The sequence below is a fragment of the Cheilinus undulatus genome, linkage group 1 (genome assembly GCF_018320785.1).
Source record: "Cheilinus undulatus linkage group 1, ASM1832078v1, whole genome shotgun sequence".
In the NCBI taxonomy this organism is placed as follows: domain Eukaryota; kingdom Metazoa; phylum Chordata; class Actinopteri; order Labriformes; family Labridae; genus Cheilinus; species Cheilinus undulatus.
The window spans coordinates 49759634-49772459 of NC_054865.1; the positions used below are offsets into that span (position 1 = coordinate 49759634).

Below are 12826 nucleotides of genomic sequence, written 5' to 3' on the forward strand. Positions count from 1 at the left end.
GCAGGAAAAGTAGTGAAAAGGGGTCAAAGGTTGGCAAAAAGTATGAAAAATTTGGTCAAAATAGCAAACCTTGTTGAATTAGTGAAAGTGGTTAAGAGTGGAAAAAATGTAAAAAAAAAAAAAAACAAGGCCCAGTAAAACTGTGAAAAGGGGTTAAAAGTGGCAAAAATGGTCCGTTTATATTCCTACCCTGCCCTATCTTCATCAACTCCTCCCACATGATGGCAGCTTTCAGTGACAGAAAACATTCAAATTAGCATTTTATTTTCATTTTATAAATAAAAAAATTAAACTCAAACCAATTATTAACTCTGACCATGACAGAATATCAACTTGCTTTCTCTACTTTTTTGTTTTGAATGAAAAATCTACAAACCTGTTGGCATTTTGTGTCAAAATTGACTGAAACAGCGCTGAAGCTCAGTGCTGCCCCCACCATGCTTCACCAGGAACATGTTATTACTGATGTGCAGTTTTGTTTTAGCGTCAGATATCTTTTAGAGTAATGGTCAAAAACTCCAGAAACATGTTTCCCATGTTCTTTAGGGAAACTTCATGCAGGTTTTTGTAGGCAGGCTTTGATAATGCTCTTAATAATAAAAGGCCTCCATCTCACTGGTGGCCTCATATGAAGAATAGCAGAATTTTGGCAGCATCATGCTTTGCAGCGGTCTTTTTTTTCAGCTGGAACTGGGGTTTAGAGGTGGAGACAGTTATAAACGGTCTCTGCCTCAGGTGAAGGAGTTCAAGTATCTCAGGGTCTTGTTCATGAGTGAGGGTAAAAGCCAGCATGAGATGGTCAGGCAAATTACTGCAGCATCAGCTGTGTTCAGTTGATTCCTGCTACCTATGAAATGTGCTACTTTGTGTTTCTGCACATGGGTGGATTGGGTTAGGGCTAGACTCTGCTGTCTTTCCACTGCGATAGCATTTCTTAGACAAAGCAGAAGAAAAACTGCAGGACACCGGCCTGTCGGAGTAACGGGAGAGCTGAGCCAGAAGGCAAAGCTTTCAACGTACTGGTTGATCCTCTCCAACCCTCAACTATGGTCATGATCTCTGGGTAAAGACTGAGGGAATAAGATTGTGCCTACAAGCAGCTGAAATGAGCCCCTAGGTTTGGTTTTCCCTCCTCTACTGATCCTCTTAGCTACCAGCTGAGATGCTAGATAGCTCAGTGGGTTACCCTGCTGACTATGGTCTGGGAGATTGATGGTTTGAATCCCAGCCACCTCTTTGACTTTGGATACAAGTGTCTGTAAAATCAGGAGTGCTGCATCCATTCCTGAGAGGATTGTGGTCAGGGGTGCAGTCAGACAGCTAATTACCATGTTCTGAGAAGGGCTGAAACAGAGGGGTTTTTAGACATGCAAAAATCCAATACTGGAGTTTTTTTTATCAACAAACTTCACAGGCATGTTTTGGGGACCTCTGAGACCAGTATAAACTTATCTTACAAGGGTAGAATATGTCCCCTTTAAACTCCTCCCTTCTGGTAGGCATTACAGAGCACTGCACGCAAAAACAACTCGACATAAGAACAGTTTCTTCCCTTAGGCTTAACGGTCACAGAGTTACTCTGATGACCAAGAACAACATCCCCACTGCGAAGCACAGTGGTTGCAGCATCATGCTGTGGGAGTGCTTCTCAGCAGCCAGCCCTGGAAGGCTTGTAAAGGTAGAGGGTAAAATATATGCGGCAGCATACAGGAAAATCCTTGAGGACAATCTTCCTCAGTCTGCTAGAGAACTACAGCAGAGGAAAAGATTTATTTTCCAGCAAGTCAATGACCCGAAGAATACAGAGAAAGACGCACAGAAGTGGTTTAAAGACAACAAGAGGAATGTTCTGGCGGGGCCAAGTCAAAGCCCAGACCTCAGTCCAATAGGGAATTTGTATCTGGACCTGAAAAAGGCTGTTCATGCCAGATCTGCACGCAGCCTGACAGAGCTTGAGCAGTTTTGCAAAGAAGAATGGAGTAAAGTTGCAGTGTCCAGATGTGCAAGCCTGATTCAGACCTATCCACACAGACTCAGAGCTGTGATCGCAGACAAAGGTGAAGCTACTAAACACCAGAAGTTGAAAACGTATTCAACTACAGTACTCAAGTAATACTATTAAAAGTTAAAGTATTTTTTTAAATGTACTCAAAAAGTTAAAGAACATGAAAAAACTTCTCCAGTAGTTTGAGTTTAATTAGTTACTTCCTGTTAATGACTACTGTACCTGTTAGTAGTAAAAGTCTGTTATGGTTCATCAGCCAGTAAAACTTAGGGTGTGGCCCCGCCCCTTTCTCCGTCAGGCCAATCGGAGTTCTCCGTGGATTATCCTGTTATTATAAAGCAGAGGATGCAGCAGCTGCAGGAGGAGCGCGCTCTGAGAGTAAAGCAGTCTCTGAAGGGAGCAGATAGGAGGAGAAAGTGATCCAGAAAGAGCTCAGCAGACAGAAAACACGAGAAGAAGTGATGGATCACTCCAAACAGACTCAGTTGTCTTCCACCGAGGCCAAAGACAGCGGGGACAGCAGCTCCGTGGCTAACGGACACTTTGACGCGCTGGTGAAGCGGCCGACCGGCGGGACCGTGCGCACCCCGACCCCCCAGCCCCCGGGCGCGGAGAGCGGCTCACACAAGCCCGTGAGCAGGGTGATGGAGAGCTGGAGGGAGGAGCGCACCAGGAGCGTGGAGGACAACGAGATGAGCCTGCCGTCCCTGGCCGCCGCGTACACCACCATCCTCCGGGGGCTCGGAGAGGACCCTCAGCGGCAGGGGCTCCTCAAGACCCCCTGGAGAGCCGCTACCGCCATGCAGTTCTTCACCAAGGGCTACCAGGAGAAAATCATCGGTGAGTTTGTTTTTAATCCACAAAGCCGCTCAGAGGCGCTGGGGATTTACGCAGCACTTCAACAGGTGTTACTCCGACTGTGAGCACTTCCTAAAATTCACTTTATGGCATTTTTCCTCAGCAGAAAAGACAGGAAGCACCTTTTTCTACTCTGATGTGAGTGTGAGGGATTATAATAGTAGTGGTGGCTGTAAGAGAGCCAATCACAGCTGTCAGAGACTTTTAGTGGAGTAAAGAAGTGCAGAATGTCCCTTTAAAATTTAAAGTGGCGTACAACGGAAATACTATTAGTTCAGTAGGTTTGAACTTAATTGGTCCTTTACAATAGTTTCACTTTTAGATATTAAAACTGTTATTGGGCCTAACTCAAATTTAGACTCTTAGGGATGCCCAGTGTCATCGGCACAGGGGCATTTTTAGTGATATGGAGGTAGCAGGCAAGAACCGGTGAGGTCCTTTCCATTTAGGAAAATCATGACAAATGAAAAAAAACCTACTTTCAAGCATCTGTTTTCAGGTAACAAACCAGGGAATACCTAAATCTGAGATATGAATACCCATCACCTTCATCAGCTCAGTGAAGAGCATCATTACTCAAACTTACCACATCCTAATATTCTAACATGTCTGAGCTAAGGTGTCACATAGACACGTAAAAATAGATGCTCACTTTTGGTGCAATAGTCATTCTTATGCCAAATATCCTTATGTTTCTTTTCATGAAAGCTATTTTACACACAGCTCACTCTTTCAGTACGTCTATAAGTATCTAATTTTTTTCACCCCTTGGATGTTTTACCCTTTTAGTGATTTTATAAATCAATTATAGTCAATATAATTGGGCTTTTTAATGTCAAAGTGACACTAGATTTCCACAAAATAATATTAATTAAATGAAAATATGTAAGTCACCTTTGGCTGCAATCACAGCACTGAGTGTGTGTGGATAGGTCTCAGTCAGGCTTGCACATCTGGACACTGCAGTTTTATCTCATTCTTTGCAAAACTGCTCAAGCTCTGTCAGGTTGCATGATCTGGCATGAACAGCCCTGTTCAAGTCCAGCCACAAATTCTCTACTGGGTGGAGATCTGGGCTTTGACTCGGCCACTCCAGAACATTCACCTTGTTGCCTTAAAACCATTTTTGTGTAGCTTTTTCTGTATTCTTCGGGTCATTGTCTCGATGGAAAATAAATCTTTTCCTAAGCTGTAGTTCTCATGCAGATTGAGAAAGATTGCCCTCAAAGATTTTCCTATATTTTGACATTTTCATTTCAGCCTCCCATTTCACAAGTTTTCTTGGGCCAGATGCCGAGAAGCACCCCTACAGCGTGATGCTGCTTCCACCATGCTTCACAGTGAGGATGGTGTGTTTGTGCTGCTGTGCAGGGTTTGGTGTCTGCCAAACATAGCATCTTGTCTGATAGCAAAAAAGCACCATTTTGGTCTCATCAGACCAAAGAACTTTCTTCCATTTGACCATGGAGTCTCATACATGCCTCTAGATTTATTCTGAGTTTTCTTCAACAGTCTTTCTCTTTGCCACTCTTCCATAAAGCTTTGACTGGTGAAGAAACCAAACAACAATTGTTGTATGCAGAGTCTCTCCAATCTCAGCTGCTGAAGCTTGTAACTCCATCAGAGTAGTCATAGGTGTCTCGGTGACCTCTCTCACTAGTCTCCTTTTTGCACGCTCACTCAGTTTGTGAGGACGCTCTGATCTAGCCAGATGTACACATGTGCCATATTTACTCCATTTCTTGATGATGGATTTAACTGAAATCCAGGGGATGTTCAGTGCCTTGGATTTTTTTGTAACCATCCCCTGACAACCTTTTCTTTTCAACCTTCAACAACCTTTTCTCTGAGTTGCTTGGGGTGTTCTTTGTCTTCATGGTGTAATGGTAGCCATGACTACTAATTAAACAGTGACAGGACCTTCCAGACACAGGCGTCTTTACACTGCAATCACTTGAGACAAAGCCACCTTACTCAGGTGATCAACATTTCACTGACTGTGAGACTACTAGCACCAACTGACTAGACCTCTGTTGATTAGGTCAGTCATTTTAAAAGGGGTGAATATTTATGCAGTCACTAATTTTACAGTACCTATTCTTATTTCATTGACATATCTTTAACCCTAACCCTCCAACTCTGTTTTCACTTTAACATTTAAGAGTTTTTTGTAATTTAAAAATATAGAAAGAATGCGTGCGTATCATTTATAATAGAATCAAAAGTGTGTCTTATGGTAGGCCTGTGACTTTATGAGAACTGTCACAATATGAGGAATACATCAGTTCTAGTACAGGGAAGCCTCGGTGTTTTTTGCAGTGTAAAACAAGTGTGCACATCTTTTTCAGCTACAATGAGGTCAGAAATATTGGCCTATCAAACAATGGCCAAAATCCACACCTAAGAAGAAGTAGTTAGTAATTATGGGCGAGTTTAAACAGATGATGACACCGCTTAAGTTGAACAAACATGAGGGCAGATCTAAGAAGCCGAACAGCAGGACTTTAGACAAACCTCCTGGTACAAATTAACTCAATTAAAAAGGAAATATGTACAACAAAAGGCTGTCACAGTACCAGAATATTAACCTTTGATATGATTCAAGTACTAATAAAACCATGCTGAAACCTGTTTGATACCATAGCTACAGAAACAGAAGTCCGAGACACTAAATATTGGTGTTTCAGACTTCTGTGTTGTACAAAAACATAGTGAGGTTGTCAAATGTTCTACACTCTTAAAGGGATACTTCAACATTTTGGCAAATTCGCCCATTGCCATAATCCCTATAGCCTTACTAATAGGTTTGTTACCTTTAGTTGTTGGTGCAAGCTGTTTTTAGATTGGCAGTGCTGAGTTAGGAGCTGCTCTGCCAACGCAATGGATTCTTATGGTATCCCGGCTTGCCCTCATCAAACTCATCAAATACACAACCCAACAACTCCAAAACGCTCTCGTAGACAAGTTGTGACCTGCACATTCACCACGCTACGAAATAATTATGTAACATTACAAGAAGGAGATATTTAAAAGGTAAATGCAAAGCCGGAACTACACTCCAGACATGGCTGCTGCACTGTGTCGCTCCACCCAGTGGTTTACTCAAGAAATAGTGGGATGGAAATGACGAGGAGCAAGGGAAAACATTGGTCCTGGTCTGTCGCATCCATGTTTCACTTATATCTTGTCTGATAAAAACACATCAATACATCTTAAAATGTGACGTACTGCCCAGACCCTAGCTGCTGTTTTTGTTACCAGTAGAACAAAATTAAATCTTCAGTCCAGAACACACCTGTGCTTTCTGATGCTGTCCATATTATTAGCAGCTCTGTTTGAGAGCAGACGAGAAATCAGCTGCTGCCAGTGTGTGCTCTCGAGGTTCATCATGAGCTGCAAGTGTTTTTTTAGATACTTGTGTACTTTGTGGATTACATTTTGAAATCAGTATTTTTACTTCAGTAAGTTTTAACCAGTTACTCGAGTCCTGTACTCTTGTAGTTTTTCCACCTCTGTTGGCTACATACTGAGAGAATGATTCCACATCACACCCCTAAACAGCTGTTCTACTCAGCTAAAGCTGGGATTTCTCAGTGTTGAACATTTCAGAGTTGGTTTTAACTCCATGTTCAATGACACGATCGTCAGTGTTGGAGTTATTTGACAGCGCTGATCCATCAGTGTTAGTTAACTCTTTCCAGAGTTAACTGATCAAAGCTCTGCTCACTGTGATTTCAAATCTGGGGGATATGTGGGTGCAGTTTCCCATCATGCCCTTGGACAGATGTGTTTTATGTGTTTAGTTGTGTTGAGATGTTTCCTGCTGTACAGTGATCGCTGCTAGGGTTCTTCTGCTCATGTTTCTGGTGGATTGTTGATGTTTTTTTTATGTCAGGCACATTTGAGTCACAAGTGAGGGTATCCACTGAGTAAGAGTTTCCACCTATGACTTTAGTTGCCCATTAAGAACACATAGTGTGTATTATCCACCAGTATATAATGCCTTGCTATGAGATAGACTGTCTGCATTATTCTTGATAGAGGAGACCTAAATTGCACAGATTTTCAGGAGCTCTGACATACTGTAAAATATTTAAGACTTTCAAAAGTGTAGTTCAACTTCATGGAGTGTGGACAGATATGAACAATTTTAAAGAGTTATATTTAACTTTATATTAGTGTAGCATCCAAGTTGCTTAACTGCTAAATGCAACGCTTACGTGAGCCCAATTACCGCTGTCAATTCTGCTGTGTATTTTATTTTATTACAGAGGTGTGACTCTATCTGAACAGTCTGGTTGGAGATCGCGTCTCTTTTTCTTGCCAGTATGGAAAGGTCAGTTATACTGTACACCTCAGTTACTACCAGTATGTAAAATGAACTCTTACTTTCACTTAAGTAGGTTTATAGACCATTTTTAGTTTAGTCAATTTTAACCAAAGTAACTTTACTTCTACTTGAGTACAATAGTCATGTTCTTTTTCCACCTCTGGGCTTTAGCCACCTAACATTGAGTCATTTATTGCTTTTTGATAAACAGAAAATGCAGTAAAACTGCTGCAGGCAGTAAATTGCACAAAATTGCACACATGTATTTGCAGCATTCATACAAATGCACCTGTATTTGTGCAACTAAGACAGCATCACCAAAGACTGGTTCTTTTGGTAAACTTGTAAATCTGATGGATTGGTTAGATACCATGTCTGTCATCAGGAGGATCAATCCCTCAAAGTTTGAAGCTGTCACGCTTATTCCCCGCCAGAGAATGACCAGACCTATCGGCAACAAGGTGGTAGCTAAGGGACAAGCCTGTAAACAATATAGCTGCAGCTATAGAGGCAGTTTGATCAGGTGTGGGTAACATTTCTTCATTAAAAGCAGAGCAAAGAACCACACTGAAAGCTGTTCTTGGTGGAAAAGATGCCTTTGCTCTTCTACTGACCTCTAACTGGCTCCACTGAATAATGAACAATGATAATGCCAGCCTGTAATTAATATGGCTAATAAATTATTAGTCCACTTACCCTTAAAGAATTATTCTTTTAAGGTTCTGCTCTTCCCAAACACATCTATGAGGTGTTGTCCAGGTGGATGTGAAATATATCCCATGTCATCGAGCTGTGTAACAGTCTATCTGCCATGTCAGGTTAACTTGTTGATTCCATCGATCATTAAAATAACATATTTTATCATTATTAAACACAAGGTATCAAAAGCAGTAATAATTTTTTAGCACCCTTAGTATAATTGATTCCTGTAACATCACATGAAAGGTCTTGACTTCAGCTGTGAGCTCTTACTGACACACATAAAACTGTCAGTCTGTTTACTGAGTAATTTTCCCATGACGTGTATCCTGCTCCATTCAGAACATTTCAACATGTTTACACACCCCAGCCCCATCTTTGTGTCACCCTGTACGTCTGAGCTGGCCGTCCTCACCAGCTGCTCTTTATTCTCTCTTTATTTTCCTGCTTTGAGATTCATCTTTTACTGTAAGCGGTGTTTCTGAGAAAGCTGTGATGAGAAGAGGAGCTGTTTCTGTGATGTAGTGCTGGGTAGTTAATCCAGTTTCCAATCAGTAATGATTTAACCATCCCACGATCAAGAAAACAAGAGAATCTAGATTAAAAGATGGCTGTGCTGCTCAGTGTTGCACTTGTTTTGTCCATAGGTTTTGTCATGTGTGCTGCATGGAGTGTCCCATCCATTCCTTAGAGGTTTTCAAACTTTTTTCACCCAAGGCACAGCTGAGATGGGCCAAAAAATCTTAAGGCACACCATATCTATGTTGGCTTTTTAAAAGTTTTGTTTTGCCATGTAAATTAAAGGCATTTTATTCACAAATAAAACCTACAGTGTGACTTGGACTGCTTTTGGAGGGATAGTTGCAGCTTTTGTTATTTTGACAATATATTTTTGGATTAAACCCAGTTTTTTTCACTCATGTAAACACACCTTCACCAGATGAACTACGCAAATCAAGCCCACAGTTTCCACCTGTGTATGAAACAACAAAGACTCAGCAGCACTTCTTTTTTGTCATCAAGAACACCAAATCTATTTCCATGCAAAACAGCCTCTTTAATTCTTGTTATAGTATTTCCTGTCACAGTTATAGTAATGATGGAATGTTATAAAAATTCCCAACACACACCTAGACTTGCCTTGCCACACCATTTGAAAACCACTGCATTAGAGCACTGCAAGAACACTGTGTAGCACAATGGTGGCAGTGTCATGTTGTGGGGATGCTTCTCAGCATTTGGCCCTGGAAGGCTTGTAAAGGTAGAAAATAAAATGAATGTGGCAAGATGGGAAATTCCTGGAGGACAATCTTACTCAGTCTGCAAGAGAATTACCGCTTGGGAGAGGATTTATTTTTCAGCAAGACAACGACCCAAAGCATACAGAGAAAGCTAAACAGAAATGGTTTAAAGATAACAAGATGGAAGTCCTGGAAGGGTTGAATCAAAGCCCAGACCTCAATCCAGTACAGAATTTGGAGCTGGACTTGAAAAGCGCTGTTTACAACCCCATGCAACCTGACAGAGCTTGAGCAGTTTTGCGAAGAAGAATGGAGTAAAACTGCAGTGCTGTGATTGCAGCCAAAGGTGCATCTACTAAATACTGACTGAAGGGGTGAATATTTATGCATTCACTTATTTTAAATTACATTTTTTTATTAAATTGACATTTCTGTGTAGAAATCTGTTTTCACTTTGACATTAAAAGGGATTTTTCACTTTTTTTTGTGAGAAAAGCTAAATTGTATTGGCCATGATTAATTTATAAAATCAGTAAAAGGGTAAAACATCCAAGGGGGTGAATACTTTTTATAGGCATTGTAATTTTTGATTATATTAAGTTAGTGTGTGTGACACTTGTTACAGTCTATTTGCATGCTCGTTGATGTTTAAAATACATTTTTAAAACGAGGGGAGAAAACACAAATAGGTGTGTTTCTTTTTAATAGAACAAACAAACAAAATAAAGGGGAGGAGCTACAGGCCTGCTACAATCTGGACTAGACAGCATCATAAAGGACTTGCACCAACCAAACATTAAGTTCCCCTTTTCACGTTTTTTTCAAATGCTATCATATTAGAAATAAAATCTTTGCAAATGTATTTCATAAGACAGGAGTGCAGGGAGGGAATGTGTCTGTAAAAAAACATTAAAGTAGTCTTGTGCACACTCTGTGACTTAGAAAAATGCATCACATTTTGCTCATGTTTTGGTACCAGACCTTCACCTATTTGCCCGATGAAGATGAAGGTCTGCCAGTCTTACTTCATCTGCCTCAAAGACCAGATCCTCTTTCAGTCCAGTCCTCACAAGTTTCTGTTAGTGAGCGCCCTCATGGTGACTCAGCACATTTTACAAACTCTCTTACATTTATGTAAAGCCAGCTAATTCTTCTATTTCTTTTATGGTTCAGAAACACATCCAAAACAAAATTAATGAGTGAAATGTGTAGTAGTAGTGACAACATCAGCACCCTCCACTGTAGAGAGCAGGAGGTCAGTTCTGTGTGATGTCATGATCTGGTCTTGCATGGCATGTTTGTCAGAAACCTGCAGAAAAAGTTTGGTGTCACCGATATTAACATCAAAGTGAAAACCTTTCAGGGATTCCCCTTCAGATTCAAATGCACTTTTATTCCGGTTCATGTTAAATCAAGTGAAACCAGCCCGGCCTGCTGCTCCAGAGACAGTTTGCTGAGTCATCCGTAGGTCGAGTTTGTGGGGTTAAAGCACCCAAAGAAGGGGGTTGATACGCCGTGTTGGGTCCACATTGGCCGGCTTCTCCACACTGCTGCACGCTGGAATGGCTGCTGCCGGGGATCTGCCCCCTCTCTCAATCTCCAGATCTCCATCTGGAGTCAGTTTGTGTTGTGGGGGTTGATGTTATGTGTTCTGTAAAGCTGTAATGCTGCAGGAAGGAATGCAGTGACGTGTGAGAGAAACGTGAGGGCACCATGTGAAAAAAAGGTGTTTCATGTTATTTGGTCCTGAGTCAAACCCAGGTGACCCCTGCTTCTTTTACCTTTCCACCAAGAGGAAGGACGCCGCTATGAGATAATGATGACACACGTGTGTGGTGTTCTCCAGGCGGCGGTGGTCTGTGTTTGCTGATTGGCTCTGACTGGAGACTCCCCTTTGAACACAAAAAACACGTGTTTTAGTTTTGAGTATGTTGGATGTTTGTGGAGAGTTCCAGCATTTTTAGTGAGTTTCACACTCTTTGATTACTGTGATTGTGTGTTTAGTGTGTGTCTGTGGGTCATGGGTTCAGCTTTCATCACAACATGAGCTCAAATCCTCTTGTTGTCGAGCACATGACCAACAAACTGCAATGAGGAAGAGTTATGTAGAGATTAAGCAGGAATTTTGAGCTTGTGATGTTATAGCAGCCAGATTACACAAACTTAGATCCTTTTCTGCTTAGTGCACGTTTTTCTTATTAATAACACACAAGGTGCCTGAAATACAGTTCTTATAAAAAGTGTTCACCCCCTTGGATGTTTTACCCTTTTAGTGATTTTATAAACCAGTCATGGTCAATATAATTTGGTGACAAATAACACCTCTTTAATGTTAAAGTGAAAACAGATTTTTTTTCAGAAGTTTTTCACCAGTCAAAGCTTTATGGGAGAGTGGAAAAGAGAAAGACACTGTTAGAGAAAACTCTGATTAAATCTAGACTAGAGTTCACGAAAGACATGTGGGAGACTCCATGGTCAAGTGGAGGAAACTTCTTTGTTCTGATGAGACCAAATTGGTACTCTAAGGCCATCAGACAAGACACCAAACACTGCACATCACCACAAACACATCATTCTTACTGTGAAGCATCGTGGTGGCAGCATCATATGGTGGGGGTGCTTCTCGGCAGCAGCCGGCCCTGGAAGGCCTGTAGAAGTAGAGGGTAAAATAAATATGGATAGTAAAGGAACATCCTTGAGGACAATCTTATTCTGTCAGCAAGAGAACTACGGCCTGGGAAAAGATTTATTTTCCAGTGAGACAATGGCCCCAAGCATGCAGCAAAAGCTACACAGAAATGACTAAAAGGCAACGAGGTGAATGTTCTGGAGTGGCTGAGTTAAAGCCCAGACCTAAATCCTAAATAGACAATGGAGAAAAACTGCAGCGTCCAGATGTGCAAGTCTGATTGAGACCTATCCACAGACTCAGTGCTGTGATTGCAGCCAAAATGCATCTACTAAATACTGACTTGAAGGGGATGAATATTTATGCATTTATTTTACATTACATATTTTTTAAATCAACATTAATTTGTAGAAATCTGTTTTACTTCGACACTAAAGCTGGTTTAGGGATTTTTTTATTGACAGTGATTGATTTATAAAACCAGTGATAGGGTAAAACATCCAAGGGGGTGAATACTTTCTAGAAACACTGGAAATGTCGGGTCTGGATTTGGTGCTCATGTGCTTAAATATGTCTAAGTAGTCTCCAGTCAATGGCCCACAGCTTTGAGGGATTATTATGATTTGTCAATGCTTTGATTTCATTAACTATAGAGGTCTGCTCAGGACAGTGTTGGAGTGAATGAAGGCTCTTTGATCAGAGTTTTTATGGATCAATATGAAAGTTTTCAATGCATTTATTATAATGAATTATCATTAGTATTATCCTCAGGTCAGAGTTTAAATTTGTTAATGATATACTTCCGAAAGAATAAATTCTCTCTGTTGCACTTAATGTTTAGGCTTGATTCACAAAATTGAAGCAAGCTGTTGTTGGTGATGTGTGATGAGCCACGCCTAAATATTCACTTTTGACCCGTGCACTAAGCCTGGAAAGCAGATGGATACGCCCATTTCCATGTTTCTCACAGGCGAATCCATCTTGCAAAGCTCCCATCTAAACCTTTTGGGTCAAGTTAGAAAGTGACAGGACCAATCAGGGACGAGGGGCAGTACTTTCGGGTG

At 41.1% G+C, this 12826-nt stretch overlaps 1 protein-coding gene across 1 annotated transcript in view; it reads left to right on the forward strand.

Moving 5' to 3' along the window:
- Nucleotides 1-2381: 2381 nt before the first annotated feature.
- gch1 (GTP cyclohydrolase 1) overlaps nt 2382-12826 on the forward strand; it is a 31887-nt gene continuing 21442 nt past the window's right edge. The window contains exon 1 of the mRNA XM_041793719.1: nt 2382-2845. Within this exon, the coding sequence (XP_041649653.1) occupies nt 2467-2845 (379 nt within the window). The 5' untranslated portion in view covers nt 2382-2466. The remainder of the gene's footprint in view (nt 2846-12826) is intronic.